The following is a 21,145-nucleotide window of genomic DNA, read 5'->3' as shown; positions in this document are numbered from 1 at the left end:
GGCTAGACATGTAAATATTTTTTTAACATTACAATAAACTTTTTTCCTTTTTTAAAAATGAAAAACAACATATATACAAAAAAGCTATAAATTTCAAAGCACAGCACCACAATCAGTTGTAGAACATATTTCAAAGTTTGACAAGAGTTACAATTTCACAATTTCAGGTTTTTATTTCCAGCTGCTCCAAAATACTGGAGACTAAAAGAGATATCAGTGTAATGATACAGCATTCATATTCATTTTTTAAATCCTATCCTCTATGGACAACTACACCATCATCTTCGAACTTTCCATACCTCTCCTTAGGACTGTTTGGGCTATGGCAACTCTAAATTTTTGATATTGGAAAGATCTGTCACTAATATGGAGGAGGGAGATGGAATTATCCGATGTTCTGGAGAGGCTGGGCTAGGTTTCAGGACTTAACTGGACCAGGGACCCATTTGGAGGTTGTAGGTTTCTGGAAAGTTACTCTAGTGCCCCTTGTGAAATCTTATATATTGTCTTAGGTGTTCTTTAGGACTGGCTGGAATGGTCCTGTTTGGGGGTGGGCAGGTTATGATAGGTAGCAAGGTCTAACTGAAGCTTACATAACAGCAACCCCCAGAGGTAGCCTTTGACTCTATTTGAACTCTCTCTGCCACCAATACTTTATTAATACACTTCTTTCCCCCCTTTTCTGGATGGAATTGTTGATCCCACGGTGCTAGGTCTGGATTCATCCCTGGGAGTCATCTCCCATGTTGCCAAGGAGACTTTCACCGCTGGCTGTTATGTCCCACATAGTGGGAAGGGCAATGATTTCACTTGCAGAGTTGGACTTAGAGAGACTGAGGCCACATCTAAGCAACAACAGAGGTCCTCCAGAAGTAACTCTTAGGCATGCTTATGAGAAGTCTAAGCTTCTATGCTACCTACATAAGCTTCACAAGAGTAAGCTTCATGATCGAGGGCATGGCCTATTGATTTAGGTATCCCTAAAGTTTGACACAGTATCAGGGGATTCCTGGATGGTAAGGTTTAATAGTTCCATAGTCTTTCTCCCCTCCCTCAGGAGACTTTGCCAATACTTTTTGATTATCTGCTTAATATAGTGTAGGATGTTTCCAGGCATTCCAATGATCTATACAGCATTAAAGGACCTCTCTCTTATTCTGTGCTCCCTGTGCTTCAGTTGTTCAAATGAGCTAAACAGATAGGTTGAATTAGATTATGCACTACAGAAAATTTCAATTCCAGATCAAATAAACCTTTCTTCCATTAGTCTCAAAGAGTATGTGTGGTTCTAAAATATAGACACTGTCTTCCTTACCCCTATGTTCTGAATTACCCCAACCTGTTCAGCTTCGTTCTTATCTCTAAATATCAGATTATATATAAAACAGCCTCTGAAAATCCAGAAATAATAATCACCACTGTGGTGCAAGTAGGACCTTTTGATGAGGTTTACTTCAGTTAATGTGTGGCCCAACTCAATTAAAATGGGCTTAATCTTATTGCTAGAGATCTTTATAAGCAGAATGAAATTCAGAGTGCGAGTAAGCGAGAGAGAGAGAAAGCCATGGACTGAAAGTAATGGAATACAGAAGGGAAGGGAAGGGAACGGCCAGGAGAGGCTGCCATGTGCACCGCCATGTGGCAAAGGAGCCATGGAACAAGAATCTGGCAGCCAGTCCCAGAATGCTGGTCTTTGGGAAGAAAGCCTCCCCTTGATGATGCCTTGATTTAGACTTCTCCTAGCCTCAAAATGGTGAGGTAATACATTTCCATTGTTCAACCAACCCGTTGCATTGGTATTTGCTTGAGCAGCCAAGGAAACTAAAATGGCAAGTGACCCTAAGCTATAGATGGCAAAATCCTTAGTACCATACATTATCTTTGGAATGCCATGCATTATATTTGGAAAAGTGAAAATCATGGGATATACAATTTGTTGCAATTCAAGTAAATTTTCCTGTGGCTTTTTTTGTTGGTGGTGTGGGGGGCAGGTATTAAAATATAAAATATAAAATGCTCCATGGATTGCCTTATGCAGATTAACTAGCTATGAGAAATGGTGATGACTATTTCCCCATCTGTTTTGCTAATCCCTCATTCCCTGATCTGGATTTATCTTTCCATAGCTAAGACAGCATGAAGCCTTAGTGACCAGCACAAAAAAAAAAAAAAAAAAAAAAAAAAAACAACAACACAGAAAATAAAGAAGACTGATGTCATTCAAAGACTGACATTTCGGTTTTTATTACTAGAATACCTTGAAGAATTAGATCTGATTTGCATTGATATTTGCCAACTGAATTATTAAAGTTTTTTTTTTCTATTTCTCTTCCCTTCATCAGGTCTTAACACTTCAATCAACAAAGCCACAATTTAGCAATCTTAAGACTTCGTAGAGCCTCCTGGGATTTTGAATTGCTGACCAACTTCAGAAAAATATCTGATTTGATCCATAAAATGAAAGAAAGTGACACATAAAGAAATTGGCAAGGTATAAGTGACATCAGGTAATTTTATTGGCATGTCTTTTGTGAACAGTGTGATCCCATTTCTGTTCCCTGTTGAGGTTTCTGTTTTACTAGAATGAATCACAACCTTAGTGTACTGGGAGACTTGCAAATGAATATGCCAAGAGAATGATGAGGATTTCAGAAATGTGTGCACATTTTAAGTGATATGTTAGCTTCAAATATCATTAGAATGCAGATGGAAAATACAAAGTGGGAATTTCTGTGCAGTTGTTACTTCTAAAACTCTTTATTTAAAGAGATGGAAATTCTAACTAAAGAAGTATGAGAGTGCACTTATATATCAAATAGTTTTACACACATACATACACTTATACACACCAGGTCACTGAAACATTTCCTATTGATTTCTTATTATTGAACCAGAGAAAAATCTTAAGCACTCTTCACTTAGTCTTGGTAAAAACAGCACAAAATTCTAACTATTTTGGTAAGATGTGTTTTCTTTAGAGCAGAGGTTCTCTAAGTTTACCAAACATCAGAATCACCTGGAGAGCTTGTTAAACTATAAAGCTTTAACTCCATGCCTAAAGTCTAGGGTGGATCCGATAGTTTGCATTTCTAACAAGTGACATCGATGCTGCTCATTTGGGGATCACACTCTAAGAACCACTGCTTTTGATGATCTAGTCTCGGGTTTTATTACTTATTTTGTTCAAATGGAGTTCTTCATGGTCTTGTAGTTAGTTCTTTCTTCTATCTAATCAAAATGATTACTGTAATTTAAGTCTGCATTTTGCTTTGTGGAATCCAAGGTAAACTAATAGCACTAACAAGCAACACTTGAATAATGTTTTATTATTAATGAAACACTTTCACAAACATTATGTCATTTAAGACAACACAGGAGTTTTGGTGTTGAGCAGGCTATATATTATACATATTTTACAGAGGAAAAGTTGATTTACCCCAACCCTCCCAAAAATAAACCATGGAGAGCAAGAACTTGAATCAGAGCTTTCTAATTCCTAATTCTGGATTCTTCCTACCAAGTCATTCTCCCTCTTAATCTCTTAAATTGTAGTGAGTTTTAAACATTTCAAACTGCTTTCATATTCATTGTCTTGTTTGATCTCTTAAAGCAACTGCGTGAAGCAGATAGGACAGATATTAGTGTCTATATTTTGCAGATAAAGCCATTAGAAAAGATGATGAGAAAAGTAGCTACTGTCATTCAGAAAGGATCTCTTCATACACTAGCATACTTTTTTTCTACAATATTTAACTGCATCTTCTGATGTACCAGGTAGAGCATTAAATGCAGTCCCTTCCACGTGATAAATTTTCAAAGGCACGTTATTGTAACTCCTTACCCTGACTCTTATACCAATTTTTCTCTCCCTTTCTTTCTCTCTCTCTCTCTCTTTTTTTTTTTTTTTTGGTAGTAGCACATTTAGAGGAGATGGGGTGAAATGTGGAAGTATGAGTTGGTAGGGAAGTAGAAGATCCAAAATTTCTATACTTCAAGTACTAAAGAAAACTCAGTAGTATAAAGACTCTTGACCTAAAGTCTCTCAAAGTTTAATGTGCATAAAAACCACCTAAGGATCTTGTTAAAATGCAAATCCTGATTCAGTGGATGTGGGGTGAGGCCCAATATTCTGCATTTCTAAAAAGCTCCAAGTTGATGCTAAATCTGCTTAACAGTCAAAGATCTAGTTTATTTTCAAACCATAATTATTTACACCATTTCATGGACCATCTCTGAATCTCTTGGTGGAACAGAGAAATTAAACTACGAAGCACTCTAACAAGATTTGGTGAACACAATGTACATTGTGGGATTAACCTAGACCTTTCCCAGTGTTAGGCTATTTATATATCCTTGTACCTTCTGATTTGTTTTTTCCTTAAGATCCTGGTTAGTGCTCAAGATATGGTCCACAGGCTAGTGGGGCCATCATTAGCTGCGTGCTGGTTAGAAAGCCGGAATCCTAGGCTCCACCAAGAGCTACTAAGTAAGAGTTTGCATTTTAACAAGATTTCCAAAAACATCACAGTTGGAGAGTGCTGTGCTTTAGATCTTTTTATCCTCCTGTGCTTAAGGAGCCTTCCTCCTGCTCACCTGTATGATCACCTGATACACTAGGAAGCTTTACACGTAAGAATCCCAAAATTCACAAGATATTTTCTAAGTATGGGGTGAGCCAGGTATTTATAAAAATCTTTGTCTTTACTCTAAGCACTTCTTATGAGCAGCCAGATTTGGAAGTCTAATGGACTATCTAATAGGAGTCATGAAGCTATGACTTATGTTTTATAGTGAATTACAGGAAGTATTATAAAACTCAGAGCTCTACAATGGGTATTATTACTCTTTCAGATTGATTCAACCTGTGAACTGCTCTCTACTGCTAAAGCCAGTATGGGACTAAACCACTCGCCACCACACTCCATCTCCAGATTACAGCAGATTGGAGTGATAATACTGAGAGCTTTGTCAAGGCACATGCTAAAAAAATTATATTAACTTAAAAACCCTTCCCCAGATACAAAAACATGCAGTATATTTTTTTATAGAGTGTGTTAAAGAAAGAAAATGTCCTCATATATTAGCGATGCATATGATTCAGTAAAGCAAAACTATAGTTTATGAAGACTGTTCTTGAAGTCTAAAGTTTAGACAGTTTCTACAGACAGTATGGCATTTTCCCACAATAAGTAATGCGTTTATTTATTTAAGAAATACTTCTTGAGGACTTACTTTTTACCAGATACTATACTGAGAATTAAAGACACAAAAGTACCACTGTTATGAGGAAAATGGATAGTAAAAACATAAACAAATTTGTGAAAAATACTGATTGATAATTACTGATCACAATTATTGACAATAAGTGAGTGATCAGGAGGGCTCTAATACAAGAATGTGGCCATTTCAAATCACTGCCCACAGCTCAGTGTATAATGACATGGATCAATGGAAGATGCCGCCACATCAAGGTAACAACAAGTAGAAAAAGATGTGAATAGGACCTAGAATAAGAGTATTCCCTAAATAATTTCTAATACCTGCTAAGCAAGAAATTAGTGAAACTATTATTTGGAAAGGATTATGTCTATTATTCTATTGCATATCACTTATAGTTTTTTTCTATACAATCATGCATTAATTATTATTTATCAATGTGTATTTAGTTTACATTCATGGTGTGAGTTGTGCTATTTCTCAACAACATTTCTATTTTATTTGCAAAACCCTTAATTGATTGACTTAATAAATAAAGAAACTTTTGAGCACTTATGGTATGCCAAACAATGTGTTGGCACTGAGAATATACCATGAATAGGCCACAGTTTCTGCATACTTAGACATCTTAGTCTGGAGAGGGGGAACAGATAAGCACATAATTAAAATCCAATTTTATCAATTCTTTGGGCTGGCTTCTTGGAAAAAGTGTTATTTTGAAGGTCTTGCAAGAAGAAATTATACTGGCAAAATAGTTGTACAGGTGGGATGAGCAAAACAAGGATGTGTGAAGGCTCAAAGGCAAGAGAACAAGACACACACTTCCAAATATAAGTAATATAATCAGTCTACAAAAGTTGAGGGAGTAAGAGTTAAGGATAGAAATACAAGTTGAGTGAAAGGCTTTATATGCCAGGCTAAGTGGTTTGAACTTATCCTGAAGGCATTGGGAAATTAGGCAGGAAAATTAACTTGAACGCTCATTTTTGGATTTTAGAAATAGCATTACTGTAGAAGGGTAAAATGTCTATTAGCAAGGGGTTAGGTTGGGAACTGTTGAAGTCCAAAGGGGAGAAAATACTGGCTGAACGGCACTGTGGCAATGACAACAGGGGAAGGAGAATGGATTGACCATTATTAAGGAAGTAGAATTATCACAATGTGTCAAATGAATCATCGTTGGGGAAAATGCAGAGGAAGAGACCAGAATCAAGTAATTTTTCTAAGATAGACAATTTTTATCTCCTACCATGAACATCTCTTGAAAATTGTCCTCTGGTTCTTCTACTTCTTTTTTCCCCCCACCATTCCCCAAAGGGGCCTTTGCAAATACTTTTTTATTCACTGTTCAAATCACTCTGGGATTTATCAGGGCATCACTCTGGACAAACCAACAAAATCTCATGTCCTACTCAAGGTTGCATGTTCTTATGGTGTTCAATTAAGCTGTCTACATAAGTTATTTTAGGAAATGCACTAGTCAAAAATACAAATTTTGTACCAAATAAACATTTTTTGCTTTAGTTTCACACATAAGTTAAAATTAAAATATTAATTCCCATCTATTTTCAATACCCTGCAGTAATGACATTCCTTTGTTCTTCCTCATGCAAAAACATTTTTAAAATTTGTACATTTAGTCACTATCATTATACACTCTAGGCATTCCTAGATTATACCATCTGAGTCTTTATCATCCTATCTTTCTTTCTGATTTCATTTGTGCCCCCAGCCCTCCTCCCTCTATCATTCTCACATTCAGCTTCATTCAGTGTTTTAACATAATTGTGTTACAGTTAGGTAGTGATGTGTTATCCATTTCTGAGTTTTTACATTCAGTCCTGTTGCACAATAGCTCCAATTACCCAGTATCTTACCGTATTTCTATCTCCTGATGGTCTCTGTTACAATGACATTCTCCAAGTTTATTCATTAATGTCAGTTCTTATCAGTGAGACCACACAGTATTTGTCCTTTTGTTTCTGGCTAATCTCATTCAGCATAATGTCCTTATGGTTCTTCTACTTCTGACCACCCTGGGCAAATACCTTGGTTTATTGGACCTGGGACTGCCCTTCTTTGCAAGGACTGAAATCAGCCCTACCTTAGCAGCTCATGAGTGATGTTGGAATAGACCTTAGCTGACATCCTCAGTCAAGATTCCAGTCAATTATGGGCATCCCACAAGAGCAGCACAACCTAGCCTGATTTTTAGCTGAGCAACATAAAATAATACAAGTCCTAATGTGTCCTTCTTTATAGTGATTTGTTTGGCTCACAAGTAAATCAATCTGCACTCGTCTTTGGTGAATTTCTTTGTGCTAAATAATTGCCCATTTCAGCAATTTCATCGTTATTTTGAACTTCTTAACCTACTTCTCCAAGAAACCATAACCTCTTGTTTTTATTTGTTTGTTTTTAATGGGTAGCCCCCGTGTTTCTGTTTAATGGTTCTACCATGAAATTTGCAGATCATTTTGCGAGGTCATTTCCTGAAATACCAGTTCAGGGAAAAATGATGAGGATGGTAATTTATCAATACAAATTCTATATAGCAATAGTTAATAAAATATTACCCTGCTGCATAGCTAGACTCTGGGAGAATTATCTTCCTAGAGGAGGGTAGGACATATGAGTAAGTCATACTAGAAGATCTCTCTCTCTAGCAAGATACACATGGTTGTCAGGCCCTACTGTAAAAGGGACACTGAAAAGAAGAACACATCAAATAGTATTTGGGATGCGACACAATATAAAATATTAAGGCAAACCCTGATGAAAGCGTGTTTTAAATCCCCTAGTAGGTGGGGAAACGGGGGGTAGATTTGGATAAATATGGCACTAAAGTTGTTTAAAGTGATCAAATTTTAGTCTCTCTCAAACTGATCACTATAGGAAGCTGATGAACAGATAGCTAATAATATAGTAATAAAACCAACAGTTCCAATAATAGTAGCTAACTGTGCTAAGATCTTTGTCTACATATACTCTTTTAATTCCCCCGATAATCTTTTGATAAGGATTTTATTAATGCATATATTTTAAATATTAGGAAAAACAGATTACTTGGATAAATGGCCTATATATATATGTGAAGGGATGAGGTGTTGAGAAACGTGGGCTCTATCGCTCTTCTATTTGGCCTTGTGCAAAGATTGTGATTAAGCTAATGCTCCCCACCCCCACCCATGGATCCAAAGTACCCTGGAACCCTCAAGCCCAAGTGAGATGCTCAAGGACATATGAAGGGCATTTCCTATCTCCTCAGGTTAAGTACTCTGGGAATGAGATTCTGAGTTGGATGAGAGTCACGCACTGGGGTGGTGTTAGGGCATCTGAAAGTCCAACACTTGCCCTACTAGCCAGCTTATGAGGTTGGGGCAAGTCCCACCCCACCCAGGGTTAAAAGTTGACAGTGTCAGTTATAGTGAGTATCTCCAGGTTTTTAAGTTTGGCCTGGGGAGGCCACTAATCATGTAGTTAAATGCTCTCTAAACTACCAATTTGTTTTAATGATGAGTTTACAGTTACTTGATTCAGAATTATCTGTATTGGCAAAGAATATGTTTCTGACCTAAATTTAAGCTACTCATACATACAAATAAGTCGATATACCTGCTGCAACTGGGAATTAAGTAATGTGTGTTTAAAAAAAGAAATTTTAACATTAAAAGAAAAGTAACATGACTAAACACTAACATTATGGTTTCACATAAGGACACCTGCCGGGGTTCTTAAATGCATTATCATTCAAAACCTTTATAGATGTTGCTTTCTCTACCTAGAATATTCTTCTCTCCCCTTTTTTTCTTGGCCATGCACTATTCATCCTTGAGGTCTCAGCATAATCTCCCCTCAGGAGAGTTCTGCTGGCCTTGCAGATTTTGCTATATGGCCCTATTTTATGGTTGTATAGCATGCTGTAATTTTCCTTGATAATGTATAAATCTAATTAAGTGGTTAATGCCCGGCTCTCCTGTTGAACTATTAAGCTCTAAATGTGCATGGACCATGTCTATCTTAATCTTTATTGTGTCCTTTCAAAGAGTGAATGCTTAATAAATACTTTTGCCAAATGAACAAATTTTGAGATGGAAATCAAGATAAATATGAAAATAATTCTGGATTGAGGATAACATATTTTAAAACCAATATGCAAACAAGGCACGGAAAAGCGAACAGCATGACTTTACTTATTTTCCTGTTCTTTGAATATGAAAAACTGGAATATTGAAAGATAAAAATGCAAGAAAGAGAGATGAAAGCAATCAATAGAACATGTTGAACCACTGTTCTCCTCTGAATTGTTGCTATACGCTTAAGAACTTTTACCTGCAAAGGGCATAGGTTTGATTCTTCCACATCCATTTACTACCAAGTTTGACTTGCAGAATCTTTTGGAAGATCCATACCAAGAAACCTCAGAGGTTGAATTTCCTGAAACTTAGAGTGGGGATCTCATGTTCTCTGCATGGGATGTGGAGTCATACTAATTTCAATATGCTAACTCAAAAGACCAGACAATAATTACTTGGAACATGTACTTTTAGAATTCAACTTGAAGAAATTAATTTAGTTTAACATATATTTCTCCCAAATCCATGAAGACAGAGTCTATACTGGACATGTTAATAATTGATTGTGTGTGAAGTTTAGAATTAGACAGATGGGGCTACAGAATTAATGAAGTTCAAGAGTACCACCAGGCAAGGGTTCATACTTGGAAGTTAACTGAAAGGGGTTGCTCAGACTGAGATTAAAGCTCAATATCCATAAAGAAAAATGGGATTTCAAACTCTCAGGACTTGTCTTAACTCCACCTAGCTCAATGCTTCCCTCTGACACAACCCATCAAAATACAAACTATTTCTTAAGCGAGATTTCTATGCCTTGTGTTGATGTCAAATCTAGCTTCTGGCTTAGACAAGAGAATTATTCAGCACCTCCTGAACTGTTCTCAGCCTAAGGGGCTAAATCCTCAGTGCACCTTTTGTATTTTTCAGGTACAGGAAGCTACAGAGGTGGTGAAAACCTTTATAGAAATGAAATGCTTAGATGCTCTTTCTGTAACCTGAGCAATTCTGACACCACGTGAGGCACTCTTGAGAAAGGGGCTTCCTCACGAATCTGAGAGGAAAGACTGAGAACCAAAGTGCACTGAAGATGGGGACAGCATTACCGCTCGCTGAGAGGAGATCAAACACTCCATAGAAAATACATGTTATACCCATGGGAGTTATAGGATTATGAAAGTCTAACTTAATTATGGGAGAAAATAGGTCGTATTTAACAACCATATATGTGACACATAATTTTGACTATACAGAATGATCAATGAGGAGAGAAAAATTAAGAAATTAGAAAACATAAGAAAGACAACCTTGGGATATATCCATTCCTTCTTCTCCATGTACATCAGGTAAATGCTTTGATTTTTATGTATGAAAAAAAGAAATCATCATTCTTCCAACTTCCCTGTGTCTTTAAAAATACTTGCATTATATTTGAAAAAGTCCAGGTAACAAAAGGAAGAAACAAAATGGCTCAACCAAAAATTAAAAATGAAAAAAAAAAAAAACAGAGAGAGAACTGAATTCAGAGGTAATAAGTATTCTTCTCCTCATAAAAATATACCGTGTACCTTCTTTCCTCATTCTCCCTCATGTCATCAAATGATAGGTTATCAGGTGCTTGCAAACCCTGCATGGAATCTACCTTCCTTTCACGGTGGCTCGATGTCTCCGTGGGGTCGAGCTAATTACAGGTACATTGCCTCTGCAAGGCAGTCACACTCTGTACTGTTGAAGGACCAATTAATAATTGAACAGAGCTAGCTGGATTTTTTTGCTCACACAGTTGCTGGCAGCTTGGCTGTCACACAGGGACAGAGCCTCTTCCACGGGTGTCTCTAGGAAAGGCTTCGTGCTGTAGATGGAAAAGGATCACCTCCTGCTTCCAAAGATTGAAAAGAAGAAAAAAAAATGCATCGTAGTTTCTTTTATAGAATAGTAAAGGCAAATTCTATCTCCTGTCCCTGGGAATATGATTATGATTGGGTGGCTATTTAGGTCAGTTGTGAAAGAAAGGAAAGGATAAGAGTGGGAATTAATACCTATTGTAAGAAAGAATAGGAATCCGCCCTTGAGTCTGTGTATTTAGCTGGTTTTGCATGTGCCAGAATAGAATTTGACCATCAGAGCAGGTTTAGATGGAGGATTATAGAGAAATAAAGTTCTTTTCCTTGAGATGTCTAAAGGAACTTAGTGGAGGCTGTTTCCAAAGCCAGTGGGATCGTGAATAGGGGCAGCAAACCTTTGGCTTGTGATCCAAGACATAGTCTGGGCCAAGCTCTGGCAAACCTTTCTGTAACAGGCCAGGTGTTAAAAGGTTTAAGCTCTGAGGCCCAAGTGATCTTCGTTGCAATGACTAAACTCAACTGCTTTAGAAAGAAAACAACAGTAGCCAATATTTAAATGAATGAGTCTGACTGTTTCCAAGAACACTATATAAAAATTTCACATATTTCTTACATGTTAAAAAATAAAATTCTTATTTTTATGTTTTTTCAACTGTTTAAAAAATGAAGAAAATGATTCTTAGCTTGTGGGCAATGCAAAAATGGGGCAGGCTGGACTCGGCTCACTAGTTATAGTTTACTGCCCCTGGTCTTGAGAATTGTAAATTCCTGTGAGAATATTTACTTTTTCTTTCACCCAATTTTGAAGTCTCTAAGATTCTCTAAATGGTTATAAATACTGCCTTCACTCTGGAATATCCTGCTTGTCTCCTAGTCATTTGTTGACTTGAAACATCATGGAAAGACAGGTTATTCAGGATTCAAATTATGACATTTGCGATCACTGGGAATTTTATTAGATAGAGTTAGCCATGAATGTCTAAAACTCCTAGTTAGGTGAAGCCTTGAAAGTCCCTGTAATTCTGCTTCTACCACAGAATTATACTAAACTTAAGGACAAAAAAGAATATGCCTTCAGGTTCAGATCAGCAATAACATTTCCCTCTGAAAAGTCTACTTGTCAATATCACACCAAAAATATAAAGTTTTTCTATTGATTCCTGATTATAACTTAAATATAATCTATCTTCCTAACTTTTTCCTTTCTTACCTGCTGTTCTTTACCACCTTGTTTCACAAAAGAGATTAAGGGGTTATGGGCAATATATTTATATTTTCATTTAAATTAATTAGAAAAGGTGAGACGAAATAAACATAATATTGAGAAAATATGATGAAAGCAGAAGTGTGGTTTGTAAATGAATTTTATGCCATAAAATCTTACATAGTTCTTTTAAAATCAATTTTATTAAGGTATAATTCATATATAACCTATATTCTTTTACAGATGAGTCATAAATTTGGCTCTGGGATTGCTAACATTCCATATTACAAAGGACTCATGATTGTTGATACAAATTCACTGGGTTTCATCTATAAAACTAAACTATTGTTTAGAAAAAAGACAATAGAGATCTTGAAAACTAGGAGGAAATTCCTCAAAAGTTTCTTTCAGAAAGAAACAATGTATTAGTATTAACAGACTCTCAGTAAGAACTTTACAAGGACTACATGATGGGTTTTAGAGGATGCATTTTGTAACATCTTTAACTATGGACAAGCGGCCTTTATATCAAAGTGCAGTTCAGTAAAAGCAATTCTATACGGGATAGAGGTAGAGCGTATGGTATTGGGAACTAATATTATGATTCAAGTAGAAGGCACTCTGGAGGTTTAAATTAAACCAGGAGGAAGATGTTTGGTGTCTGGAGGTTCATACCTCAGACAGTCCTCTATGTTTATGTTGGGTGTTTTTTTTAACATAAGGTATGAGAGGCAGTGAGCTCGAAGTTGTTCTTCTAAACAAGTGCCTCATGTGTTACAATTTTATATTATCAATAAATGACTAGTTGCACACTTTAACAACCAAGAAGGATGGGTTTTGATTAATATTCTTAAGACAAGAGAGGGCTCTAATAAGAATCCCAGGCTAAACAGAAGACCATTTCATAGATTGGTCCAAGCTTCACCTGAGAAATTAATTTTGGGACTAATGTGAAATGTGAAATGGATGCTCCATATTATCAGACCATACAACACAACAATTTTAAAAGAAACTATAACCAAATACTACCTTAAAAAAAAAGTACAGGATAACTCTCATTCTATGTGTAGTTTTGTACAATATTTTGCATGTGATTAATTTCTAAATGAATATGATATAAACTAAATTTCTAGATCCTTATATGAGGAAACTTCAAGAGAGTGCCAGTTATAAAGTTGTGGGCCACCTACCAAAAATAATGATATTTTATATGAATAATTCATCCACAGTCCCTCTTTCAGGAAGCAATTACATATTGGGCCCCATTCTACAAAGACTATGTCATTTGAAAAGGCATGGCAATCACATATAAGAAGATGCTGTCTGTGGAATAGGGGAGTATGCATGCAGTTAATCCTAAATGATTTGGTAAAACATTTGTATAAAGTTCAAAAGCAGAAGGGCCTGGGAACTCAGCTGTGTTGATAGGGGTAGACAGCTTGGGGTCTGGAAGAATGCCACTGATATCCCTGGGAAATGATTTTCTGATTTTTTACTGAATTAGCATCAATAGCTGGTGATCCATAATGAACTCATCTAACTTAGACCATTCCTGGTGCCCATCCACAGAGTCAGATATCAAGAACAGGTCTTTAGACATGATAAACGGTTTTGTATTATTCTGACAGAGTTCCTCATAAGGTAACGACTATTAAGAAAATAATCTACAGTAAAAATAAAACAGAACTACCAGACATAAAATTGATAATAATCAAAAGCAGGGTGTGCTCTGTCCTATGCACTCAAAGGAGCAATTCCTGAGACACCAGGGTTTCAAAGAGAGAGTTTATTGCTAAGTGCGAAGCAGGAGATCAGATGGCCTACTGTCCTAAAAATTTGTCTACATGAACTGCATAACTCTGATAGATTTATCATATCAAAAGATGGGTAGGCTTTAGGATAATGACTACAGTGGCATGAGCTGACAAAGTTAGAGGTGTTTTAATTATTCAGCATGTGTAGACTGATTATATGCTGTGTCACAGAACGTCTGTAAGAAAGTGGGGGACTTCATATGAGGGATAGGTCACTTACAGTTAAAGTTTAAGCTACTGCACTGGTTAGGCAGGCCAATTTTGGTTAGATCTAGTGTACTTTTGCATGCACCTCATTTACTCAATGTCCCTGACACTATTTCCATCAAACAACAGTATAAAAATAAAATGACAATTCAAATCAATTCTACGTATAACAACCACCTTCACTAGTCTAGTAAGATGGTTTAGGAATTGAGGTGGGTTAGTTCAGGGCTGATTCAAGTTCCTTCATTAATAAACATTAAGGACCGTCTTTTGTGATCATAAGACTCTAAAGCAGAAAAACAGGATAAAAGGGTACAAGTGGGGCAAGATACAAGATTTTACAATTACAAGATAAAGGTTATATAGTTATAATCATTATCAAAGCTTGAGGCAGCTAGGCTTCATTTCAGTAATTTAAATACTTCCTTCTGGCTATTCTAATATACTAGAAAGTAAGAACAGCATCTACATAATAATTCAGTAATCATGATTATTTGTTAATTCTTAATTTCTCAGTTACACAAACAATTAAAAGGAATGTATATTTAACTCATATGAAACATTGTCCTACGACGCCCAAGCAGTAAACTCATTTTACATATAATGTCAAGTCACTTAATGCATTTAATCCTTTTAGTTTGTTGAATTGGGGGGATTCCCTTTTGAAAAATGAGAAAAAAAGTGCATGTGCATGTGTACCAATTATACTATGTACTATGGCTGCAGACTTGATAAAAATGATACATTCGCAAAGATAATGAGACCCTAACTGAGACCTATGTCACAATTCTGTTCATGTCTTAACAAGATGCATTCTTGCCCTTCTGAGCCAATGGAATCTCAGAAGCATAAGGATATCTTAATGGTGTGCAGAATCTTGGATCCTGGAAGGTTGCTTACCAGTTGGTGTAAGGTGTCTCCAGGTGATAACAGGTTCAGGACGGCCATTTGCCATGCAGACAAGGGTCACATTGCTGCCTTCATTCACAGTGACATCCGAGGAGATGTTGGAGATCTTTGGTGGAACTGTAAAGACAAAAGCCAATGGCATATGTAACCCAGGTATATGTTACCTGCTTTCAGATAAAAGAGACTTGTAACACATTGGTCCATTAAGCTGGAAGTGGGAAATTTGAGATAACTAAATGCTTTCACAGCTTAAAGAATTTCAATTTTTGTTAAGAAGTCAGGGTATTTTAAGACCCAGGCTTTCATGTGTTCAAGTCTCTAGGGAGAGCCTGTATCACTATTATGAGGTGGCAATGCCCCCCCACTATGGCCATCTGAGTGTTGTACACATAATATGATAATCAAAATGCTATAGTTCTTTTTTGATTAGAATGGATGTAAACTGGATGTTAAAGAACATGTACATTTATACAGATTATGAATACATTTTTCTGATCACTAAGTTTTACCTAAATTTATTTTCTTATATATAAAAAAATGAAATAATCCAATGTTTCCTCTACATGCCAGGGAAAGAAAAACAGTATAAGATTTCCTGGTTGTGTTGAGATGTGATAATACCTGGTTACTTACAATCGAGCCACAAAAGGAAACCGTGGGATTGATTACTACACTAGAAAGCTTCTAAATATCATCTTGGTTAGTGACAGTCCCGAAGATGTACTTGAAAACTTAAAGATTGAATTAATAAAGCTGCAATCACAGATAAGTAGACCTTAAAAAATGTGGTTGAACCTCTTGATTTGCAGATTCTGTTTTTATGAATTTCCCCACTTGTTGAAATTTATTTGTAACCCCAAAATTAATACTTGTAGCACTTTTACTATCTTTTGTAGACACGCATAGAGCTGCAAAACACTTGAGTCATCCCATGCAAGCATTCTCAGCAGAAGTTGAATGAGGAAAAGTTGAATGAGGAAAAGTTGAATGAGCTTTCTTATTTCATCTCTCATGCTGCAATGAGGTGTCCTTTTTGCAATATGTTTAGTGCCATGTATTTTTTTTTTTTTTTTTTGGCAGTTTTGTATTTCTTCTTGGTGATTTCACTATTTAAAATGGCCCTCGAGCATAACCTTGCAGTGCTATCTAGGGCACTTCATTGAAAGAAGGCTGCAATGTGCTGTATGGAGAAATATGCATTTTAGATAGGTTTCTTTCAGGTATTAATCAGAGTGCTATTTACCATGGGTTCGATGTTAACATACCAGCAATACACATTAAATAAGGTGTCTTTAAACAGAAACACATAAAACAAGGTTATGTATTAATTGGTTGATGAGAATGTTGGTGAACAGAGTCTTGCAAGAGGCTAGCCTTGTCATTCAGTATTTGCTAATTTAGTGTTTTTGTTTTTTTTTAATTTTTTAAATTTAATTTTAATTTTTTTTTTTTTAACATGGGCAGGCACCGGGAATCGAACCCGGGTCCTCTGGCATGGCAGGCAAGCGTTCTTGCCTGCTGAGCCACGGTGGCCCGCCCTAATTTAGTGTTTCTGACAATTTTTTAGAGGCTAACTACCAGAAAAAAATGAGAACTGACTATATTATTATTACTTCCATTCCTACTCCTACTCCTACCAGTATTAAGGATTTAATGATAGCAAACTTTAGTAATGATTTACTGTATATGATATTCTGTTGTAGAATCTTTTATAAGTATTATCTCAATAATTCTTCTTAAAAAGATAAGTTTCTATGAGGTAGGTTCTATTAATACTCCCATTTTTTAGGGGTGGGAAACTGAGGTGGCAAGGTGATTGGTGGTACAGGAATTTGAATCCAGGCAGACCCCAGGTCCCACAGTCTTAGCACTTCTTGAATAAAACTTCATCCTCACAGTATAAGATACCAGACAGCCAAATGTGAAAAATCACTTTTTGGTGATGTGAGAAATTAGTTCCCTGTAGCAAGCTGTTCTGCTGTCTGACTTCCTTCTTTAGTGTACAGGGTGGCAACATTAGATCCTACACTGGTAAACTTAAGTGGGAAGTGAATTACTCACAACTTTCATCATAGAATTTATGCACTGATTACAAACGGTAGGCTTTATGGTTTGACTGTGATTTACGTTTGTTGTTGCTGTTGTTGTTTAAACTCTTAGTCGCTTACCCTATCCTTGAGAAAGTTTGTATCTTTGGGAGGAAAGAGAACAAGACAGCATGAAGGAGTTCAATAACAAAAGAAACATTTTTTTTTTCTCAATGCGGGACCATTTTCTGCTTTGCCAAGCACAGAAGCAACTGCCTAATAGTCATACAATACCTGCAGGTCTCAGTTAGGAGACATTGATGGTCCTGGGACAACGTACTGTTCCAAGTATCACAAGAAGGATGCAAAGGATGATTCTAATGACCTCAGCATTCTTTTCGCAATTATATTTTAAAGAGGCTCTAGGTAGTAACCAGTGATTCCAAATAAAGACAAATGATAAATAGAATATAACTGATTCCCATTATTTGGTAATTTCTATTTATAAAGTTTCTACTTCCCTTTGTTTGCTTTCTCTTCCTTTTCTTCATTTTTCTTTTATTATTCATTTTTAATTTTTTTATTCATATACCACATAATCATCCAATTTTTATAATTAGTGGTTCACAGTATCCTCATACAGCACATATGAACTGTGCATTCATCACAATCGAGTGTTGAACATTTTCATTACTCAAAAAAAAAGAAAGAATAAAAGTAAAAATGAGTTCCCGGAGCCTGCCTATGCAAAAAAAAAAAAGAAAAGAATACCCCAAACATCCTATATCCGCCCCCCTTTATTATTTATTTATTTTATTATTTTTTTCTTATTCATCTTTCCATTCACTGAATTAAGGGAATGTCAGTCACAAGATTTTCACAATCACATGGTCATACCCTAAAAGCTCTATAGTTATTAAATCATCTTCAAGAATCAAGGCTATTAGATTACAGTTCAATAGTTTCATGTATTTCCCTCTAGTTACTCCAATACAAGAAAACCTGAAAAGGAGTATCTATATAATGCCTAAGAATAACCTCCAGAATGACCTCTCAACTCTTACTGAAACTTCATTTTGCTTCATTTCTCTTCCCTCTTTTGGTCAAGAAGTCTTTTTCAATCCCATGATGCCAGGTCCAGGCTCATCTCCAGCAGTCAGGTCCACATTGCCAAGGAGATATACATCCCGGAGTCATGTCCCACCTAGTGGGAAGGGCAGTGAGCTCATCTGCAGAGTTGGCTTAGAGAAAGAGACCACATCTAAGCAACAAAAGATGTTCTTTTGGGGTGACTATTAGGATAATCATAAGTAGGCTTAGTTTCTCCTTTGCAGGAATAATTTTCGTAGGGACAAGTCCCAAGATCAAGGGCCAGGTCCATCAAATTGGCAGCCCCTAATGATTGCAAGAATATCAGGTTTTCCTCAGGTGGGGAAGTTAATAGTCCATCTTTTCCCCCAGCCCCTCGAGGGGCTTTCTAAATACTTTTTAATCTTTTGTTCAGATTACTCTGGTATGTCTCAGGACATCACACAAACCTGTACATTCCAACAAGATCTCACTCCCTTAAACGTTCCATGTAATTATGGTATTCTAATAAGCCGACCATACATGTTGGATTAGATATTGTGCTACTGAAAACACAAATTTTGCATCAAATAAACATTTATTCCTTTGGTCTCACACAGAAGTTGAAATTTTAAAATACAGTCAATATCATCCTTTGCCCTTTAGTTTGATTTACCTTAGTCCTAGCTAGATCAGCTTCATTTGTATCTCTAATTGAGGTATGATCTCTTCTTCAACGTTTTTAACAGTTTCTATAAGGGGTAATGCTGAATTTTATAACTGCAGAATTCTAGCTCTGAGTCTCAGGTGTCACACAAATACCTAAAATTCCAGAGAACTACTAGGTTATACACAAAGAGGCCAGCATCTCAGACTTTAGAAATAACAGGTACAACTCTGGAATAGATGTGACTGCTTAAGAGCTTACAATCTAGGAACCTTTATAATAGACCTTCACCTGATAACCTGTGCTCTTGTATTCAATTCTCAAGGTTTGCGCATTATAGTTAGACCATATTTGTGAGGCATAATGACATTTATATTTTCATTTCTGACTTATTTCAGTCAGCATATTGTCCTCAAGCTTCACTCACCTAGTTGCATGCTTAACACCCCTTGTTTTCTAATGGAATTAATATCATTTTCTCTTATTCACATATCACCTTGCAATATATTTTCCCAGTCTTTGACAATGAAAACTTGAAAAGTCATACCACTATATAGGGAAGACATGAGGGACTGGGAGGGATGATGAATTGTTAAAGATGATCTCATCAAAAAATATGGCTTAGCTTAGAGCTCCTGAATGTCCAATTGTCCTATTATTTAAGGTGCACAGTTTTCAATTCTTAGCTGAGTAAACCCATATCCCAAACATTTCCAAAAAACAATAAAAAAAAATCAGTAATGGTGTTCAAGAACAAGATTCAGACATTGTAATTGTCTTCCTCAACAAAATAAAACCTGTAACATGGAGCTCTATGATAATTTAAAAACTCATATTATTCAAAGAATGATAATCTCTGAACTACAATATGAGACATAGTGTACAGAGAAGAAATACAGATGTGTTCTGAATTTTTAAATAGCGGGTAAGGAGAAACTCCATATGCTTAATTCAAAAAACATGCCAATTTACAAACTGGAAAAAGTCTCTAATCATTAATCTCCCAGAGAACTATTACTTACCAAACAATTTACTCACATTAGCTTTCTTTTTTAAGAGGAATACATACTAAGGATTTGTACTTGGTGTGATGGTCAATTTTATGTGTCAACTTTGGCTAGGTGATGTTGTTTAGTTGTTTGGTCAGACACCTGCATAGGTGTTGCATGGAGATGTTTTGTGGATGAGATCAGCATCTATAATCAATTGTCCTGAAGAAAAGGAGATGACCTTCCAGAATGTGGGTGGGCTGCATCCAATCTGTTGGAGATCTTAAATGTAAAGAACTGGGGGATTTAAGAGCAAGAAGGGATTCTGTCTCCAGGCTAAACATTTAACTTCTTCCTGAGTTTCCAGCCTAAGACATTCAGATAGATGCAAAACTTTCAATATCACCCTAATCAAAATTTCCAGTCTCTGGTCTGCCCTATGGAATTCAGAATTGTCAATCCCCAGAGTTGTGTGAACCAATTCCTTACAATCAATCTCCTGATGTACACATGAATGTATCTTGTTAGTTCTGTTTCTCTGAAGAACCCTGAAGGATATACATGTAATGTAAATTAAACTGCTTGTTCAAGGTTACACAGACAGAGAACAATAGAATTGGGAATAAAATCTAGAATAATTGTCAGAAATTGTTCTGCCCACCAAACCATACTGCTTCTTCTAATTAAGGACAATATACTCAGATTGTGACAAACAGTTATAAATGTAACTATGTTGATGTTGTATCCTACTCTCCTCTGGGTCCCTTCTAATGAGTCTCACTTCATCATTTATTCTCCCACTTTACCGCAGCTTATACCAGCTTCTTATATGTGATTTAGACTTTCTATTGTAGAAAGAAATCCCTCCCTAAATCTTAGTTCTCAACCTGTTTCTCTCCAAATTTCTTGAAGGAATTGTTCTATATCACTATCTTTATTCACACCATAACCATCTTCAGTGCAATTTGGCTTTTCCCCCTTAACCTTCAAAGAAACTGGTCTGATGAAGCTCACCATTGGCTATATTATCTCTATGTTCAATGGACAATTTCTGTTATTATCCTCTCTTCCTTTGAAGTATTTGACTCGATTGACCACAATCTCCTTCTTCCTTTCTTTTCTTGTT

At 36.2% G+C, this 21,145-nt stretch overlaps 1 protein-coding gene across 4 annotated transcripts in view; it reads right to left on the bottom strand.

The window, feature by feature from the left end:
* The window catches only part of LSAMP (limbic system associated membrane protein), a 667,551-nt gene that overhangs the window by 202,614 nt on the left and 443,792 nt on the right, over positions 1-21,145 (bottom strand). For all 4 annotated transcript variants that reach the window (XM_077118264.1, XM_077118266.1, XM_077118265.1 and 1 more), the window contains exon 3: positions 15,260-15,385. In XM_077118264.1, coding sequence (XP_076974379.1) covers positions 15,260-15,385 — 126 coding nt within the window. The remainder of the gene's footprint in view (positions 1-15,259; positions 15,386-21,145) is intronic.

Source organism: Tamandua tetradactyla, chromosome 10 (assembly GCF_023851605.1).
Source record: "Tamandua tetradactyla isolate mTamTet1 chromosome 10, mTamTet1.pri, whole genome shotgun sequence".
Classification (NCBI taxonomy): domain Eukaryota; kingdom Metazoa; phylum Chordata; class Mammalia; order Pilosa; family Myrmecophagidae; genus Tamandua; species Tamandua tetradactyla.
This window is presented reverse-complemented; position numbering and strand designations above follow the sequence as displayed.